This window comes from Chaetodon trifascialis, chromosome 4 (genome assembly GCF_039877785.1).
Source record: "Chaetodon trifascialis isolate fChaTrf1 chromosome 4, fChaTrf1.hap1, whole genome shotgun sequence".
Classification (NCBI taxonomy): domain Eukaryota; kingdom Metazoa; phylum Chordata; class Actinopteri; order Chaetodontiformes; family Chaetodontidae; genus Chaetodon; species Chaetodon trifascialis.
In genome coordinates, this window is record NC_092059.1 from 23,015,059 (window position 1) to 23,035,565 (window position 20,507).

The 20,507-nt window shown below is 45.4% G+C and overlaps 1 protein-coding gene across 1 annotated transcript; it reads left to right on the forward strand.

The window, feature by feature from the left end:
* Window positions 1-60: 60 nt before the first annotated feature.
* Window positions 61-20,239, forward strand: aspm (assembly factor for spindle microtubules). The gene is made up of 26 exons (XM_070961777.1): window positions 61-346; window positions 489-632; window positions 1,042-2,593; window positions 2,829-2,924; window positions 3,049-3,150; window positions 3,244-3,390; window positions 3,491-3,730; window positions 3,854-3,921; window positions 4,012-4,153; window positions 5,181-5,311; window positions 5,943-6,118; window positions 7,132-7,277; window positions 8,246-8,331; window positions 8,417-8,629; window positions 9,059-9,263; window positions 9,658-9,806; window positions 10,131-10,259; window positions 10,470-10,664; window positions 10,866-15,707; window positions 16,003-16,152; window positions 16,285-16,476; window positions 16,722-16,914; window positions 17,610-17,764; window positions 19,541-19,717; window positions 19,837-20,009; window positions 20,101-20,239. Exons 1-26 carry the CDS (start codon window positions 71-73, stop codon window positions 20,201-20,203), a joined length of 10,182 nt encoding a protein of 3,393 aa, XP_070817878.1. The 5' UTR covers window positions 61-70; the 3' UTR covers window positions 20,204-20,239.
* The last annotated feature ends 268 nt before the right edge of the window (window positions 20,240-20,507 follow it).

The window sequence follows — 20,507 nt, forward strand, 5'->3', positions numbered from 1 at the left end:
TACTAGACCTTTTACAAACTACATAACATGTAGCTATCGGTTAAGATACTGCTGTTTTTTTTTACTCAAAATGTCAGAAACGATAACGTCAACACGAAAAGGATTTCTGGACTTCAGTCCAGTGAGGAGGGACGACGGCAACAAAGAGAATGATGTTCCCGTTTTGAGTCTGGTCCAGTTTTCAAAGGCTCCTTTTTTGACCTTTGGAACAGTGAGGTTGGGAACCTCCAAGTCGGCTGTTTTGCGAATTGAAAACCCGACAGAGGAGGCCGAAGCGGATGTCACTGTAGAGAAGATCCCGTCAAGTAAAGGCTTCTCTGTGGACTCCACCACGTTCACGATCCAGGTAGGTTTCCGCCAGCGAGCAGCTTTTTTCTGCACAGAGCCCGTGAAGCAAGCTGCTGTATTACCCCAAAACACATCTCTGAATGTACTCCCAATGCTTTTAGTTTGGATCTCCATGCATCCCTTGTGCTTTGTGTTTGCAGCCTGCAGGCTCATTCACTTTGACAGTGACATGGACACCAGCAGAGGAAGGTGGGATCAGAGAGCTCCTCATCATCAGTGCCAATGGGGTCCTCAAGCACCAGGCTGTGATGCTGGGCAGAGCAGAGGCACCAAAGAAGAAGAAGGTCAGTGTCCTCAGCTGAACACAGCCACACTCAAACACGTGTGCTGAGACATGTGGAGCTGCAACGATTAGTCTGCAACTGGTTTGATCAGTGATTGCATTGCTGAAGTCATTATTTTAAGTAAAACATCTAAAAAAAATGTTGGTGTTGTTTCAAGTGTCTTAAATGTAAAAAGTTGCTGGTTTTTCCTTGTTTTAATATTATAGTGAATTTGGACAATTTGTTGGATGACCTTGGTTTCTAGGAAATTATGATAGGTATTTTTAACTGCGTTCTGATGTTATATAGTCAAAGTTTTGATTTTGCCAGAGACAAAGTTTGATCATACTGTTCTCGTTCAAACATTACCAGGGAACTTTAACAACTGCACTGAATACCGTCATTTACACTTTCCTCTTTTGTCTTTCAGAAGAGCTTATGGGACACAATCAAAAACAAAAGAGAGGGTGAAACGAGAAAGAAAACAGATCACCCACTGAAGATGGCAGCCAATAAAACCTTCCAAGTGTCCCGAAAGCCACAGTACAAACTGGGAAAGCCTCGCAGCCCGCTTGCTTCTCTCAACGACGGCAGAGCTGTCAAAGCGAGGTCCCGCTCCAAGCACAGTCCCAGTGACGATTACCCTCAGAAATCAGAGGAGCAGAAGGCCTTGAATTCAACCCAGAACCAGCGGTCTCTGGCCTTGTGGGACCAGGAGAAGACCTGTCACGTTCAGAGGAGCTCTCCTCTAGTCCTCCTCGTCCCAGCTGGAAACCTGATGGACTCTGGCAACGCCTCTGCTAGCCCAGATGCTCTGATGGGCAAACTCGAAAAGAAAGATCTTACCAAACTGCTCAACAGGACGCTGTCACCTATCGGGACACCAGAGAAGTTTAAGAAGCTCATGCCTCACATTCAGTCAGATAGCCCACTTTCTGCTGCTGTGAGGTCTGTGGCTGAGGCAGATGATGCTGACTGTGTGGTGTCTGGAGCACCAGTTCTATCCCTGAAAGATGCTCTGGCCCTCATTGACTCTGATCTGAGCCACATTAACAACAGTCCTGGAGACATAAGTTCAAGCTGTAGCTTTTCAGATTCACTGGAGTCTAAGAGTGGGAATCATGGCTGTGGACCTGGCAGAAATGTCCTCAGAGCATTACCCGATAGCCCACAGGGGTCTGAATGCAGTGAGCCAAGGCTTACTTTCTTTGTCAGCAAAAATGTCGTGAGTGAGGTTTGTGTTTCAGAGGCCGATAAAGCAACAGAAAGGGTCAAAAAGGCCTTTTTCACCTCTGCCACAGTCACCAAGAGTAAAGCACCAGTGGAGGCAAACAGTTTGAGTGGAAGGAAAATAAAGAAGTCAAGACGGAAGCTCTTAGAGAAAACACTCGAGCTGTCTGACAGCGGCAGCAGTCAGTATGACTCAGGACCAGGGACGCCAATCCTTCCTGTGATAGACCAAGACGCAGGAACCAAGGGACGGCTGAGCTCTGCGGCTGCCGGATGTGAAGCCCAGGAGTTTACCTCCCCCAGCCCGACTCCACGGCTCGACGGCTCACCTGCACCCATCACCTTCCCAGTCATCTCCCCTCCATCTCTGGCTCCTGCTCGCTTCTCTTTCTCAGTCACCTCCCCTCCCCTTGCAATCACTGCTCCCATGACTTTTACCGTCACCCCTCCGTCAACCTTGCGCTCGTCTTCTCCTCTTCACCTCAACCTCACGTCAAACCCTAAAGTGTACGAACTGTCTCCAAGCGTTTCCGGATCCCCGTCTGTTCAGGAAGACTCCTTCCCCATTCACATGGCGGTGAAGAGCAAGAAGAGGAAGAGTGAGGAGTGTTTGAGAAGTGACGGCAAGATTGAGGATGCTGGGAAAACAGAGCGTGTCAAAAGGAGCAAAGTGGTCGCTGCAAAAACTGAACCCTCGAGATCGCTCCAGGAGAGGAGAAGTGCAACACATAGGCAACAGCCGAGAGCAGCAGGTGAGATGATTAATTACATACCTGCAAATAGTTTTCTTATTAAACATCTCCTAATTGATGGTTGCAGGCAGTTGCATCCTGGAGTCAGATATACAGACTTTCTGTAGATGGACGTTAATGGAGTCTGTGCATTCATGCATGGAAGTCAATGAAATGGAACTTGAGTGTTAAGTATCTGCCTTATTTCTGAACCCTTTGTATGTACTGTAGTGCTAATATATGTTTCTCCCCCAAGGCTCGGTGCGCTCCATGACCACGTCGTCTCTAAAGTCGGCACGCTCTGTGGTTCCTGCCCAGGCAAAGCAGTCGAGCTCCAAACTCACCTCCAGAGGTATGCAGTCTTCTGAGGGTTCAAATGTACCTGATGCTGCTAATATCAGATTTTTTTTTTTTTACCAAATTGCCAGCTTAATTTGTGGTGAAATTTAATGTGACTTTTTCCTTTGTCTTCGCAGCTGCCCGCTCTCTGAAGTCATCTGCTGCTCCAGCTGTGAAGACGGCAAAAGTCATTGCTGTAGCGCAGTCAAAGCTGACCTTTGTTAAGCCAGTGCAAACAGGTATTTGGTGGCACAACACTGTAAAATGAGTGAAAATGAATTATGCTTGTTTATTTTCAAACCTCATTTTCTGCATCTCCTCTTTTCTTCCAGCCATACCGAGACACCCGATGCCGTTTGCCGCCAAGAACATGTTCTATGATGAGAGGTGGATTGAGAAGCAGGAGCGGGGATTCACGTGGTGGATCAACTACGTCCTCACCCCGGATGACTTTAAAGTCAACACTGAAGTCGCTAAAGGTAGCATCCATTTAGACATTTAGCAGGCTCTCGCTGCTCAGTCATGATGTGATGAAAGTCTGTATTTATGAGGCACTTTTTCTGTTTGCTTCTTGTACAGTGAACGCTGTGTCCATTGCCATGGGCAGCAACGACAAGTTCAGTGTGCCTGATGCTCCCACTAAAGAGGAGATGTCCTTCAGCACCTACACGGCCCGACGGAAGCTCAACCGCCTCCGTCGCTCTGCCTGCCAGCTGTTCACATCGGAGGCCATGGTCAAGGCTATTCAGAGGCTCGAACTGGAGGTGGAGGCCAAGAGGCTGCGCATACGGAAAGACCGCCATCTTTGGAAGGACATTGGTAAATGAACATTACCTTATGAAACCTGCATGGAGGTGCTTTCAGATGCTCTGAGGTTCCTCTCAATCGCTGCTGAAATAAGCCTGAAAGTAACAGTGTTTTCTTGTTTTTGTCAACCTTTAGGTGAACGCCGAAAAGTCCTCAACTGGCTTCTTTCATACAATCCGCTGTGGTTACGGATTGGGCTTGAGGTATTCTGATACAAGAGTGTTTTCTTACACTTTTTAACATTTGTCTTAACAAACGCCTTGCTTGCTAAACACAGTGCTGTTGACTCTCAGACAATCTATGGGGAGCTGATCTCACTGGAGAGCAACAGCGACGCCTTGGGTCTGGCCATGTTCGTCCTCCAGCGGCTGCTCTGGAACCCAGACATCGCCGCTGAGTTCAGACACGCCAAAGTGCCTCATCTTTACAAAGACGGTAATTGAAGAGTGTCTGTTAATCTGTGCCTGAACTGGAGACTGTGGCGAGTTACTGTCAGGGCTGCAAGAATGTCAGGGATATTATAAGGTGGAGGCCTTTCTTGGGAGCCACTTGTATATATTAGAATCCAAAGTAATTGAAGGGATATTGAGTGGGTTATCAGCTCAGGTTGTATTTCCCATTTCCCACACAAGCGGAAACATAAACCTCTTATGGCATATCATAGGCAGACAGAAATGCAGCCCTTATGATTCAACTTGAAATTTAATAACCTGGGGATGAGTCGAACTTTAATTAAATGACTTCTTTTCTTTTTTTCCACTGACATAAACAAAACTTTCTCATTTCCTGCTGACAATCCAACAGCTATGACAATTTCATTTTATCTCCAAAATGAGAGCATGTAGACCATCTGTCATATGTTTTATTAGTCGTTGTGTGATACTAAAAATCATCTGTATATATGAAGCTCCAGGCAGAATTCACTGTGTGCAGTAGGCTGCAGCTCTGTTCATCTTTGATGAAATGGCAATGCTCATCTACAAGACATAGAATTGCCTGAAAGTTAGAGCTCCACCCTAAGATTAATTTGTTAACTGTCGATTATTTGTTTGTTAAGCAATTATTCATTTTGTCCATTGATGTCGTGAAAAGTGAAAAGTGTCCATTGCAATTTCCCAGAGTCCGAGGTGACACCAGATTAACAGGCTTAATTCCCAACAGCAAAGCCTCACATTAGAGGAGATGGAAGATAAGAATGTAAAAAAATTAGAAAAATAAACCACTGATGTTCCTGAAATTCTTCCTGGAATACACTGCGAAGTTTCCGACCTCCCTAAAATCCACCTTTGCTGTAGATCTTAAGATAATGTTCAAGTATTTTCCAGTTTTCTGTTTGGAATTCTTTGAATTTAAAAAAAAAACAGACGTGAGGATCGTTATTGTGCTCCTTTATTGGAAAATTAAAATGTGAATAGTGTAGCATACTCTCTGTGTGAACATCTCTTTACCTTTTCTGGGTTAGGCCACGAGGAGGCGCTGTCTCGCTTCACTCTGAAGAAGCTGCTCCTGCTGGTGTGCTTCCTGGACAAAGCCAAAGAGTCCCGGCTGATTGAGCATAACCCCTGTCTGTTCTGCTTGGACGCAGAGTTCAAGGTAGGCCAAGGCCTTCGCATGTCAACAGCAGACCTTCAGTGCACAAAAACCGGCAGTATGTCACTGTCTCATTAAAGGTACAGCCGTACTGAATAAGTCAAATCACACATTCATTAAATGAAAAAATCCAAACTTCAGTGTTGGTCTTTTACATTGTCTGCTGTCTGTGACCTGATGCTGAAAATATTGCTCATTTCATATAACGATTAAGAAGTAAACGCTATTACAGGCAGATGAATGGGACAATGGGTTTGGAGAAATTAAGGACACCTGTTGCTCCATTGGGTTTAGCTGTGTGTGACAAATGTCTGTGTACCACGCTGTCAGCTTCAGTTGTCAGCAGTCAGCCTGGTTATGGAGTCTGGCAGAGTGTAATGAGAGTAGTGTCAGGGGCGTCATAGTGTTAACAGGGTTTATTTTGCCTACCTCGACCTGCCGCTCAAATAATTTGACATTGACACCTTGCTTTCACACCTGTAGTTTGGTTCATTTTTACACACGTGTTACGATTGTTACCAAATGTGCCAGAGTATCCTTGTCAAGCAGGTTGTTTGGTTCGATTGATGGCTTTAATCAGATCTTTTTGGATTTCATTAACCTTTTCCACACTGCATGCTTTCTCTCTTTACAGACGAGTAAAGACCTGCTCCTGGCCTTCTCCAGGGACTTCCTGAGTGGAGAGGGGATCCTCCCCCGGCACCTGGGCTACCTCGGGTTACCCGTCTCCCACGTGCAGACGCCCCTGGATGAGTTCAACTTCGCTGTGAAGAATTTGGCAGTTGACTTGAAATGCGGCATCCGTCTAGTGTGAGTGAGACGTCATGAATTTTAATGCGATGCTCTGATGCCCGCTGGGTATTCCTTTTTCTTAGAGATCAGACTCGGCTGCACGGCAGGATCCCTGCAGCTGGAGGGATGTAGTGTTGCGGGCAGCTTCAGTCCGGGGATTTCCTCTCAGGGATACTCTCTGACTCCTGCCCATGTAACACGGCTGTTGTCTGATCACAGTTCAGCCTTGTGTGTGTCTGCTGAAGTTTATTCTTTCCTTCCTTTAATGCACAGATACGGTTTGAAAAATGCAATGGAAAAGACTGAGCAGATACCTGTAGAGCAAGTATGTTCAGCAGTGACTAGACTGGCTTTCTGTGACTTTTTTTAGACTTTGTTCTCATCGGCCGTTCTCTAGTTTTAGGAGGTGTGAGTGTGAAAGGGCCTCACACAGCGATTTAAGGTGAAAGGGTTGATGTTGAAACATAGCCAGGTAGAAGTGAAATATACTCCAAAACAGACGAGGATGTGCTTCTGTTTGCACTTCACTGGGTATCTGTGTACTTGCATGTTTGTTGGTGGAGTCATGAATTTTGGGCTGCACACTATGGAGCCATGGAGAGTACACAAATACTTTCTGGATGATCTTTGGCAGGAATGTGAAAAAAAATGTAAAAGCTGTCAGATAAATAATCACTGACATAGTTCCTACTCTCAAACATTACGTCAATATGTACCTCCAACATTCACCCCTGAAAAGTTCAGTGTGGCTTAAGCTTCCTGTCCTCCGCACAGGAAGACATTTTGACGTTTTTGAAACAGCTGGACATTATGTATTTCAGATTTTTGTCACGTGTGCGTACCTGCGTACCACTACACGCATAGCTATGATGATGTACATTGTGGTCTTATGTCAGACCATTATTTTTCAGTGATTCTACAAGGTGCCAGCTCATTGGTGGAGGGAAAGAGCAACAAGCGTGTAACACCATGTAAGTGTTGTTGTGCATCATCTTTATGAAGTCTGTTTTTCGTGTTGGGTTTGCTTCCAGGCGTGTGATGGAGCTCCTCATCCAGGACTGGAGTTTATCATCAAAGCTCCGTCTGCCAGCCATCAGCCGCCTGCAGAAGGTCCACAACGTCGACGTGGCTTTGCAAGTGCTCAAAAGCAAAGGGGTCGACCTCAAGGATGAGCGCGGTAATTCAGATTTTTCTCCCTGAGTGAACAGCAAACCGGGGAGACGCTCCATCAGAAAGAGTGTCTGCCCTCCACAAAATGAGATTCAGTGTTTTTATTTTTAATCTTCTCTATGATGTTTTCTTTCACAGAAGCGTTACATATTCATTGTGTTTTCATACTGGGCTGTATTTTCCACCACTGAGACACTTTTGTGGACATTGTTCATTTATTACATCTGTCACTTGAGCATGAACACCTGCCATTTCAATGCACAACTTTTGTGTTTGATCACAAACATCTGCTGCACAGAGACATAATTGGATTGCTTTGCCCTTTATAACGCTGTGTTGGATGTGTGTGAACTTTATGTGACAGTGTGATCGTTTGTGCCTGCGCGCTTCAGCTTAAGTGAGCGTGTGTCAGAGTGACTAGGCAGTCCAGGATGAAGGGTACTGTTTCCAGACATGAAAGAAATGAGTAAACACAGTAACTTTGCCTGCTTTATCAAATACAAAAACATCACAACAAACACGACCTAATGCTTTCAGTTCAGCTTCAGTAATGGCTGTTTTTTAATGCCAGTTATTACAATTATTTTCATTATCAATCAACCATTAATTCCCAAAGCTCAGGCTGATGACCTCAAAATTCCTTTGTCTTCAACTATCCACAGGCCAAAGATATCCAGTTTATAATGACAGATTTGAGAAGGTGGAACCAGCAAATGTTTGGCATTTTACTAATTGATGCATTAAGTTGTTGTTTCAGTGCTAGCTGCAAGTAATGATTATTTATGTTATCAATCTCTTTCAGTTTACTGTTGGAAAAAAGTCAGAATTTAGAAATTATGAAACGTGCAATTCCTCAGAGGCCAAAGAGACATTTTCAACTCCAAAGATATTTGATTTACAGTGATAGGAAACAGAAAACACCGATGGCCTTGCTTGGAGTTCAAAGGTATGTAAAAGTTGTGTCTTTATTTTCAGGCTCCACCATCGACTCCAGAGACATTGTGGACGGACACAGAGAGAAGACACTGAGCCTCTTGTGGAAGATCATCTTTGCATTTCAGGTGTGTATTTGACCTTGTTTGTTGTTGGCAGTTTCCAAGTCTAGTCAGAGTTGACTGAGATGCTGTTATCCTATAATCTGTTAAGGTGGAGGTGATTTTGGACATGGAACAGCTGAGGGAGGAAATTGGCTTCCTGAAGAGAACCCTGAGGACCAAACGGAGGCTGGCGTGTCTGAGGGCCGACCGGGGCCTTCAGCCCGGTCCTGCAAAGGCCAGGGTGCCTTATGAACACAGCAGCGCTAAGATTACCCTGCTGATGGACTGGGTCCGAGCTGTGTGTGACTTCTACAATCTGAAGGTTAATTTCAGATTTCATTATTCGTCGGTTGAGACTTTATATTCAAAACAGTTCGTCAATCATCAGGGTCATTGGGGTTCATCCTGTGGGGAACATCAAATTTCATAGCATCGTCTATCTCAAAGTTGTTGAGACATTACACACCGAACCAAAAAATGTCTCTCAAACTGAACACAAGTCTTCAATAATTCACAACAACTTGTCTAGTTTGCACTCACCGTCAACGAAAGGATACGAGAGATCTTTTCTCAGTTCGCACCTCGTATCCACTGTAAATCTGACAGCAACACAGCGTAACCTTTTGGTCTCCATCTTAACAAGCCACACAAAACAATATTTTCACTGTTGTCAAGCTGTTTTGATAGCCTAAATTACTTTCACAGTCTCAAAAGTCCTGCTTTGACTGAGTTGCATTGTCTGTCTGTGCAGGTGGAGAACTTCACCGTGGCGTTCTCGGATGGCCGCGTCCTCTGCTACCTTATCCATCACTACCACCCCGGGCTCCTGCCAGAGGAGGCTGTCAGTCAGAGCACAACTCAGAATGTCGAGTGCTCACTGAGGGGCCGCCTGGAGCTCAACTGCTCAGCCAGTGACTCCGACAACTCCTTTGAGTCCTTGCCAACAGGCCTGAATGGTACTTGTCAGCTGTGTGCTGTCTTCAGTGCAATTGTCTGTTTGGATGCACTTTTTTTTTTCCAAATCTTGGATATTTACACATCATATGCACACCATACAGACATCTGCAGTGCATTAGAGTGTTGAAAATGGTGAATTTAATCAATACGTCTGAGGCATTTAGGGAAAAAAATGACTATTGACACAGGAATAAATGAGAGCGTTGTCTATTGTTGCAGTCATTGTGTAGGTTAGGGATCTTTAGCCAAACTCCAATGCATTATGTTTTGCACATTAACTAGATTTCTGCATAATATGTTTTTAAATTGGTCTGCATGATTTATAAAGGAGATTATATGAGATTAAGCAGACAGTCAGTGACTTGTGACGTTCTGTTTTATTTCTGTGAACAGGCCCAGATTCTCTGTCAGTGGAGTTTAAAGAGCTACTGGAGAACGAGAAAAACAACTTCAGGCAAGTCAACTCTGCTGTGTCTTTCCTGGGTGGAGTTCCTGCCATGATCAACCCAGCTGACATGTCCAACACCATCCCCAGTGAGAAGGTGAGATCAGATAAGGTGGTTTGCTCTATCCTCTGCAGCTTTTTTTCCCCAAGAGGCAAATACAGATTAGTTGCTCGGGGATTAAACACCTCATTCTTTTTAATCTTGTTGCCTGAAGATTTTATCCCAGTAAATTACGTCTTCACTGTGTAGTCTGGCATCACCTTTCACTGCAAAGTCAAATCTGAGACCATGTCCAGTCATGTTTTTTTGTATCCATCATTCCAAATATGAAAAATTCTCTAAATCTTTCTAAATGATGAAGTAATCAGAGTTTAGATTAATGGATCTCTTTACCATCCATCCACGTCTGTTTATTCCCAGGTTGTGATGTCTTACCTGTCCTTCCTGTGTGCTCGTCTTCTGGACCTGCGGAATGAAACCAGAGCAGCTCGGGTCATACAGGGTGCCTGGAGGAAGTACAGATTACAGAAGGATCTACAGCTCTACAAGGTTGGTTCAGTGTTTGGTTCAGCTGAATAGTTTTTTTTTTTTTTTTTAAAGCCAATCTATTCTATCCTATTGCTGCTACCTGTTCTGGATGTCAATAAAGAAGAAATATGTGTGCCATATTGTGATAGATGCCTGGCATAGAAGCAAATATAAAAAAATAATCGTTCATCGGGTTTAGTTATCATGTTTCTTGATCTTGTTTGGACACAGGAAAGAAATGTGGCTGCTGTGAAAATCCAGTTACTTGTGAGGAGCTTTCTCCAGAGGCGCAGAGCTGAGAGGCAGAAGCAAGCGGCCGTTATCATCCAGTCAATCTGGAGGGGTTACGCAGCCCGCAACAGGCTGAGGCTGAAAAAGGAGGCTCAACTTCGGGCTCTGCAGCATGAAGCAGCAGCTGTCATCCAGGTGGGTGTTTATTACATGTGAAAATGAAAAGGGCTGCTCCCAAAATATAGATAACCACGTTGTACATGATAAACCATGTGGAGTTGTTGAGTAAAGATTCATTCTGACCGTTTCACACTGTCCAGGTTGTGACAGCCAGAAGACGTCAGTCATCTTGTGTAATTGCTCCTTGAATAGACAGCTCCTGTCTTGTTCTTACAGGCTCAGTGGAGGAGGTTTTCAGCCATGCGGGCGTACCAACGCCTCAGATACTACGCCATTGTTATCCAAGCACAGTGGCGAATGAGGCAGGCAGCCCGTGCTTATGGAAGAATCTGCTGGGCAGCAACAGTCATTCAGAAGCACTTGCGAGCGTGTGCTTTTGCAAGAAGAGATCGGGAACATTATCTCTCCCTTCGAACTGCAGTGGTGAAGATACAGAGAGGGTACAGAAGATGGAAAATCCAGAAAGCTGACAAGGAAAATCGTGCTGCAGAAGTGATACAAGCAGCGTTTAAGAAATGGCATGAGGCAAAAATGGCCGAAAAAAGTGCTGCCGCTGTGAGGATTCAGTCGTGGTATCGAATGCAGAGGTGTCTCCGTCAATATAGTAAGATCAAGACGAGCGCTGTGATCATTCAAGCCCAATACAGAGGTCATGCACAGAGGCGCTGCTTTCAGATGCTGAAGCTGCAGCACCGCTCGGCTGTCGTCATTCAGAGTGCCTTCAGAGGGTGTGCTGTCAGAAGACAGGTGGCGAGGATGAGGCGTGCAGCAGTCATAATCCAGCGTTGGTTCAGGGCCTCTGTGGAAAGAGACGTGGAAAGGCAAATATTTGTGAGGATAAGATGTGCTGCTATTACCATACAAGCAGCTTATCGTGGAAAAGTGGCTCGGGAATCCCTGAAAAAACAGCACAAAGCAGCAACAGCGATCCAGGCAGCTTTTAGGAAGTATGCTGCCCGAAGGCGCTACCTCCTCTTGAGAAAAGCTGGAGCTGTGATACAGCAAAAGTACAGAGCCACAGTTTTGGCTCGTAAGACAAAGAAGGATTATGATGCTCTTAGGAATGCTGCGCTCACCATACAAGCTAAATGGAGAGGCAGAGCTGACAGGAAGATGATAGAGAAACGGCATCAGTGTGCAACACTGATACAGGCTTACTACCGTCGGCACAAAACGCGCACAGAGTACAGGTCCAAGAAGGAAGCTGCTGTAGGCATACAGCGTCACTACAGAGCTTATGTGGCTGGAAAGGAGATGAGGGAAACATACCTGCAACTGAGAGCAGCCTGTGTTTTTCTCCAGGCTGGATTCAGAGGCATGAGGGTTAGGACAGAGCTGAAGAAAAAGCACCGGGCAGCGACTGTCATTCAGGCTTCAGTCAGGATGTTTTTATGTAGGAAGCAATATTTTCTCCTCCAAAGTGCAGCGATTATCATCCAAAGCCGATACAGGGCTCTTGTGGTCTGCAGGGCACAGCAAATTGAATACAGAGGGCTTAAGCAGTCTGCTGTAAAGATACAGGCTGTCTACCGGGGATTTAGGGTGAGAAAAGCCCTAAAAGAGAGGCACAGTGCTGCCAGAGCAATACAGGCTCAATTCAGGATGCACAGAATGCGTATGGCTTACCTTTCCACCAAGTGTGCTGCCATCATTATTCAGGAACGGTACAGGGCCAAAATGCTCAGGGATCAAGAGGTGCAGAGGTACAGAACAATGAAATCTGCAGCTGCAGTCATCCAGGCAGCATATCGTGGCTACAAGGCCAGGAGGCAGATTGCCCAGATGCACCAAGCAGCCACAGTCATTCAGAGAAAGTTTCTGACCGTTCAGGAGAGGAAGAGGTTCCTAGCTATCAAGGCAGCAGCTTTGGTTTGTCAGCAGATGTACAGAGCAGTGAGTCTGGCAAGAAAAGAGCGTTTGGACTATCTGGCAAAGCAAAGGGCAGTCATTTGTCTGCAGGCAGCTTACAGAGGATATGAGGTCAGAAAGAAGTTGCGTAACCAACATGCGGCAGCTGTGACAATTCAGTCCCACTTCCGAATGTACCAGCAGAGGACCTACTACAAGAAGCTCCACTGGTCTGTCAGTGTATTGCAAGCACGCTACAGAGCCAACAAGAGAATGAGAGAGGACATGCAAGTCCTGAGCGTCAAGAGAAGTGCCGCTGTTGTGTTACAGGCTGCCTTCCGTGGAATGAAATCCAGAAGAATCATCAAACAAAGACATCGGGCTGCCAATGTTATCCAGAGAGCTTACAGGTCCCACTGTGAACACAAGCAGTATCTGACCTTCAAATCCTCTGTCCTCGCCATTCAGCGGCGATATCGGGCCACTGTAGCAGCCAAGGACCAAAAGAAACAGTACCAGCAAATACGCAGAGCCGCAGTCGTCCTTCAGGCAGCATACAGAGGGCAGCGGGTGAGGAAAGAGGTCGCTCAGCAACGTCAGGCTGCCACTGTGATCCAGTCTGCATTCAGAAGGCACAGAGAGGAAGTCAGATTCTGGGCCATGCGCTTGTCCGCCATTATCATCCAGAGATACTATCGCTCCTGTATTCTTCAGAGAAAAGAAAGGGAAAACTTCCTAAAAGCGAGACAGTCTGCCATCCTTCTTCAGGCAGCTTTCAGAGGTCATCGTGTGAGAACCAACATTGCCAAGATGCACAGGGCAGCTACTGTCATTCAAGCAAACTACAAGAGGCATAAGCAGCAGTCAGCCTTCAGGAGGCAGTGCTGGGCAGCCTGTGTCTTGCAGCAGAGGTTCAGAGCTCAGAGACAGAGAAACATTGAGATAAAACATTATCAAGAGGTTAGGAAAGCTGTGATTGATCTGCAGGCTGCCTTCCGTGGAATGAAATCCAGAAGAATCATCAAACAAAGGCATCAAGCAGCCAGTGTTGTCCAGAGAGCTTACAGAACGCACTGTGAGCGTAAGCGGTATCTGACCTTGAAATCATCTGTCCTCACCATCCAGCGCAGATATCGGGCCACTGGTGCAGCAAAGAAACAAATGCAAGAATACAAAACGATGCGCAGCGCAGCAGTCATCCTTCAGGCAGCATTCAGAGGGCAGCGGGTCAGACAGGAGGTTGCTCGTTGGCATCAGGCTGCCACTGTGATCCAGTCTGCTTTCAGAAGGCACAGAGAGGAAGTCAGATTCCAGGCCATGCGCCTGTCTGCCATTATCATCCAGAGATACTATCGCTCCTGTGTTCTTCAGAGACAAGAGAGAGGAAACTTTCTAGAACTGAGACATTCTGCTATTGTCCTTCAGGCAGCGTACAGAGGGCAGCGGGTCAGACAGGAGGTTGCTCGTTGGCATCAGGCTGCCACTGTGATCCAATCTGCATTCAGAAGGCACAGAGTGGAAGTGAGGTTTCAGGCTGTGCGTCTATCCGCCATTATCATCCAGAGATACTATCGCTCCTATGTTCTTCAGAGAAAAGAGAGGGAAAACTTCCTAAAAGCGAGACAGTCTGCCATCCTTCTTCAGGCAGCTTTCAGAGGTCATCGTGTGAGAACCAACATTGCCAAGATGCACAGGGCAGCTACTGTCATTCAAGCAAACTACAAGAGGCATAAGCAGCAGTCAGCCTTCAGGAGGCAGTGCTGGGCAGCCTGTGTCTTGCAGCAGAGGTTCAGAGCTCAGAGACAGAGAAACATTGAGATAAAACATTATCAACAGCACAGAAAAGCTGCTGTTGTGTTGCAGGCTGCCTTCCGTGGAATGAAATCCAGAAGAATCGTCAAACAAAGGCATCAAGCAGCCAGTGTTGTCCAGAGAGCTTACAGAACGCACTGTGAGCGTAAGCAGTATCTGACCTTGAAATCATCTGTCCTCACCATCCAGCGCAGATATCGGGCCACTGGTGCAGCAAAGAAACAAATGCAAGAATACAAAACAATGCGCAGCGCAGCAGTCATCCTTCAGGCAGCGTACAGAGGGAAGCAGGTCAGACAGGAGGTTGCTCGTTGGCATCAGGCTGCCACTGTGATCCAGTCTGCATTCAGAAGGCACAGAGAGGAAGTCAGATTCCAGGCCATGCGCCTGTCCGCCATTATCATCCAGAGATACTATCGCTCCTGTGTTCTTCAGAGACAAGACAGAGGAAAGTTCCTAAAAGCGAGACAGTCTGCCATCCTTCTTCAGGCAGCGTTCAGAGGTCATCGTGTGAAAACCAAAATTGCAAAGATGCACAGGGCAGCTACTGTCATTCAAGCAAACTACAAGAGGCATAAGCAGCAGTCAGCCTTCAGGAGGCAGTGCTGGGCAGCCTGTGTCTTGCAGCAGAGGTTCAGAGCTCAGAGACAGAGAAACATTGAGATAAAACATTATCAAGAGGTTAGGAAAGCTGTGATTGATCTGCAGGCTGCCTTCCGTGGAATGAAATCAAGAAGAATCATCAAACAAAGGCATCAAGCAGCCAGTGTTGTCCAGAGAGCTTACAGAGCTTACTGCAAACGCAAGCAGTATCTGAAATTAAAATCATCCGTCCTTGCCATTCAGCAAAAGTATCGGGCTACTGTAGCAGCTAAAGCACAAAGAACACAATACCTGGAGATGCGCAGCGCAGCCATCATTATTCAAGCAGCATACAGAGGGCAGCAGGTGAGGAAAGAGGTCACTCAGCAACATCAGGCTGCCACTGTGATCCAGTCTGCATTCAGAAGGCACAGAGAGGTAGTCAAATTCCAGGCCATGCGCCTGTCCGCCATTATCATCCAGAGATGCTATCGCTCCTGTATTCTTCAGAGACAAGACAGAGAAAAGTTCCTGAAAATGAAACAATCCGCCATCGTCCTTCAGGCAGCTTTCAGAGGCTGGTGTGTCAGGAGGGATATAAGCCGGCAAAATCAAGCTGCCATTGTGATCCAGTCTCAGTGGAGATGCTCAATGCACAGGCGTATCTTCCAAAGGAAGAGGGAGGCAGCTCGGAGACTTCAGCGGAGGGTTCGGGCAGTGCAGCTCGGCAGGTCGGAGAGGAACAGCTACATCCAAATGAGGCGAGCTGCCATCACACTTCAGACACACTGCCGAGATTGGATTGCAAGACGACAGGTAATGGGCTTCATTTAAAGTTCATAGTTTGAATTTATTTTTCCTGCCTTCCAGGCAGTTTTTAGTTTGCATTCATTAACCTTGTAGAAACTTGAAAATGGCTTAAAACAAGTGATCCATTGCAGCAAACATTATGTCTGTTAACAAGTGATAGTTTGACATGGTGGATACAAAAAAATTGAAATGAAAATACTGAGGTTGAAGGAAACCACTGCCTGGCTGGAAAGAGACGTGATTAAAACGTGAGTTACAGGCTAAAAAGGGTAAACCACCTTTGCTTGCCATTGTGTTGCAGATACTAGAAGCAGCCATGGCAGAGAGGCGGCTCCGGTTCACATCGGCAGTCTTCCACCATCTCAGAGCCATAAAGATCCAACGAGCTCTGAGAGCCCACTGGGCTTTGGAGTCAGCCAAAAGACAAATCCATTCTGTCATCACCATACAGGTACAGCGACAAGGAGCCCACAGCGCCATATTTTAACACTGAAAAACACTTGACTGATCTGAAGAATTTGTTTAAATCAGTCAGTACAAAGCACAATGTTTTATTCCCTTGTTTTTTTTTCTTTTTCTTTAGCGATGGGTCAGAGCGAGGCAGCAGAGGAGACGGTATCTGGAGGACAGGAGGAAGGTGGTTACAGCCCAGAAAGCGGTCAGGCGCTACTTAGCTCGTCGCCACAAGGCTGCGTCCATCATCCAGCTGGCTGTCCGGAAATTCCTCCTTTTGAGGCGCCAGAAGAGGGTTATGAAAGGCATTGTCAGAGCTCAGGTACAACAGTCAGTGGTGAATTTGAATCAGATGACACGTGCACTCTTAAAGGAAGGTTCACACCTTTTCAAACAATAGTCAGGTGCCCATATGAGCACTGAAACCGGTTTTGTTTTTGTACCGTCGTCACTGTAGAGTAACATTATTTTCATTGTGCTGTTTCTATTCATCACTGTTATTGCCATAATTTAGTGGTAAAAATTGAATCATTTTCTTCCCTACATCTCCCCCCGCTCTCCCTCCAGGCTCTGTGGAGAGGACACCGCTCCCGCAGACTGAATGACAATCCCAAGGTGGTGAAATTGAGACACCGCTTACGCGAAGTGTCCACTGACGTCCAGGAGGAGGACAAACTGTGCAACAAGACGTCGTCCGCTCTGGATTACCTCCTTCGATACAAACACTTCTCCTACATTCTAGAGGCCCTGAAAAACCTGGGTAAGGCATGGCCACGTCTGGTAATTCACCCATGTGAAACAACTGTCAATCCCCCTGCTGCAAACCCTTGTTTAGTTACTTTTAAGTGATTTGTTTTCAGTTGATGAAGGATAGCAGCACTTATTTTTTTCTCCCACCCACATTTTGATTGATGCTGAGTTAAAATGACATAATATCAATCTAATTATAGCCCAATCTGGCAGATTTACAGCTATAAAAACAGTGAAACAAAAGAGAAATGTTAATGTTGGTGGTGCAAGGGGCAACTGTGACAGAGGAAAGGTCACCATCACCTCTTTTGTCTTTTCAAGGCGATGATTGGTCGGGGAGCAGCATGTAGTTTATTTAGTTTATGACCAATCATCAAATCTGACGCAATGACCAAAAATATTGTTTAGTCTCAACCCAGCAGAAATCTTCATGATATAGTAATCTGTTCCTAATCTGACATAGTGTCATTATTTGATTGTATTATCTGAAATATGCTGTACACAGAATCTAATGTGTGTAATCTATAATGTATGAGTGCTAACAGAAGGCCGTGTGTGTGTGTGTGTGTGTGTGTGTGTGTGTGTGTGTGTGTGTGTGTGTGTGTGTGTGTGTGTGTGTGTGTGTGTGTGTGTGTGTGTGTGTGTGTGTGTGTGTGTGTGTGTGTGTGTGTGTGTGTGTGTCTTGTTTTGTGTGTGCAAATACAGAGACTGCCACCAGGCTGTCCCCAGAGTGCTGTGAGCGGCTGGTGGAGAGCGGAGTCACCAACGTCATCTTCACACTCATCCGCTGCTGCAACAGGAGCGTCCCCTGCATGGACGTCATCACCTTCTCCATCCAGATCCTCCTCAACCTCTCCAAGGTACAAACAGACTCTTGTGCTCGGGGGGGCCCCACATGGATGATGGGAAATGTAGCGATCTGTCGTATTTGGTCCCTGTAATTTTAATGGGTAACAGCGCCCTCTGCGTAGCTAATCTAATTGTCTCCTGGCTGCACCTTCATGTTTAGCATACAGACACGAGACAAGTATCAGTCTTCTCATCTAAGCCAATAAATGTGTTCCCCAAATGTCAGACTATCCCTTTAGCAACATATTAATCAGTTTGCGAAGTTCATGTTTCAGTAGTAATGCTGCACACAGTACTGAAAGACAAGTAACTACCACATCGCCTGTCTGACACAAGACTGAAGTTCACATTAATGTCAGAGCTGAGCTGAGCTGAGGACGGACGGAGAAGGTCAGAGCGTTTCCTCATCGGCTCTGATCTCTCACTTCCTCACAGACTTTGACCTCCTTTACAGCTAATTAACAGCTCAGTTCTGCTCAGTTTCTCTTCTGCAAAACCAAATTCAGACTGAGGGCTGAGGGCAATGTCTTTCTGATTCTTTTTGGGTTTGTGGTTCCTGTTCTCACATTTCATTGTGCATCATTGTGGATAATACTGCAACATTCTGCAAAGTCTGTACTTCTATTCATGACGAGATAAAGGAACTGAAAGAAAATAAGTAAAAACGACACTACAAGACAAAATCAGAGTTAGAGAAATCCATCAAATATTCACATTTCAGAGAAAATGATTTGATAATTTCTCTTAGAAAATGACTACAAACTTAACACAAAGAGTGGAAGATAACTGGATATACATTACATCTATCACGTCCTCTGCTGAATTAACAAAGAGTCAGTCCCTTGGATGCTAATGGTAGTTTTCAAAGCTAAGATGTTGAGTTTCTGCAATGAGGACAGTCAGCCAGCATGAGAGGAGATCAGTGTTTTGCAAAATATGGTAGATAATTAGTGGTGGTGTTTTTGCTTTATGGACATGGCAGGTTCACACATTCAGGGACACCACTCACCTCTGCAAGTATTACTAATTGCTAATTGAGGTCTCCAGGTATTGCTAGTCTTATGTTAATTCATCTTTGCTGTCTCTGAGTTTGTGCATCCCATCATCCGTTTGTCAGTGAATGTATTTATTGTTTTTTCGCTTTGCTTTGTGGACTCTGATGCTTGGCTTTCAAAATAATCAGCTGGAGTGTGGTAAAACTGCTTTCCTGTCTTTCATTTTAATTTACTTTGAACAGTGAGGAATGATGGCAGTGCACACTGACATGAAGCTCTGCTTCTCAAATTAGTAATGCTTCATGTTGCATTCTTGAATTCATCAGACTTGGCAGCAGCATCAGGATTGTCTTTGGGGAATATTGCTTCATAAGATTTTGCTCAGGCATTCTTGGTCACCAACAAAATGAGATTAATTACTGGCTGGGAAAGAAATATACGGACGCCCTGATCTGAGCCTGTAGAGCTTTCTATACCAAGAGCAGACAAACATGTTAGTGGCTCTGTGAGGCTTAGCATTCAGCTCAAAGCACTGCTGTGCCTAAAATCAGTATGCTAACATGTTCACATTGACAGTGCTTACATTTGGGTGTACAGCAGGTGTAGTGATGACATTTTTACCATCTCAGTTAAGTGTGTTAGTACGCTAACATTGCTAATTAGTACTCAGTACAAAGTGCAGCTGAAGAAGCAGTGATTTGATGCATGTTTCTACCTTTCCTCTGATTTCTCTCTCTCCCTCTCCTCCACCCCCCCCCACTCCCCACCCCCCCTTTTGGTTTCCTCCCTCAGTACCACAAGACTATTGAGGCCGTGTATTCGGTGGAACACTCTGTGGAAACGCTGCTGGACCTGCTGCAGAGGTACCGGGAGAAGGCGGGGGACAAAGTGGCAGAAAAGGGAGGCAGCATCTTCACCAAGGCCTGCTTCCTTCTTGCTCTGCTCCTGCAAGACAAGCACCGTGCTGTGGTCTGTAGCGACTGTAACACACAGACATCTGAAATATACAATTCCAGTGCAATTAAAAATCAAATTCTAATTTACAGGAAAGATGGCTAATATAATGCAAACTTTTTATTATCTTTTAGGAGGTCATGAAGCTACCAAAGCTCTTGGATAAGATACGCAGCATTTACCGCCTGACTGCTCGCAAACACAAGATGGATGCAGAAAGAACTGTTATCAAACAGAAGATGAATGCATCACTGAATGGGAGCTTCTTCATTCAAGCGACGCCACGCAAGTCCCACCCTGTTCCAAAGTACGTACCATGTGTATCCTTTTTCCCAGGACTGCATGTACACTGCGTATGTGTTTGCAGTGGTAACTGATATTATGTTTTTGTTTTGCAGGTTTGCACCAGATTGGGTTCTCAGAAAGGACAAGCTAAAAGATATTGTGGATCCTCTCAGGGCCATCCAAATGGTGGCAAACACCCTCTCCATCACATTGTAAATAGCAAAGCTTTTAGATCTTTGTGTGTCATCTCATTTTTTCCCCTTTGGAAGACATTGTTCTTATGTGTTGTTTTAAGTATTTTTTACCAACACGCTTCCACGTTTTAGTGTATATATTAAAATGATTTGTTACTTAAACAAAGGTTTGTTTCATGTATCTTTCCAGTGTGTTTACATCACTTTCCTTGGCTCAGAAACGATGTGCCTGTCTGTGTAACACCACTAAATTTAATGAGCATGCAAACACTAATAATGTCAATGCTAAGTGCGCTGATTTTAAGCAGGTAATATTCCTGGCTTGT

Excerpts from the sequence above, each read along its gene's own strand:
- aspm (XM_070961777.1), top strand. The coding sequence starts at position 71 with ATGTCAGAAACGATAACGTCAACACGAAAAGGATTTCTGGACTTCAGT. Across the intron at positions 2,925-3,048 it reads CTCCAAACTCACCTCCAGAG|CTGCCCGCTCTCTGAAGTCA; the intron begins GTATGCAGTCTT and ends TTGTCTTCGCAG. Across the intron at positions 5,312-5,942 it reads GCTTGGACGCAGAGTTCAAG|ACGAGTAAAGACCTGCTCCT; the intron begins GTAGGCCAAGGC and ends CTCTCTTTACAG.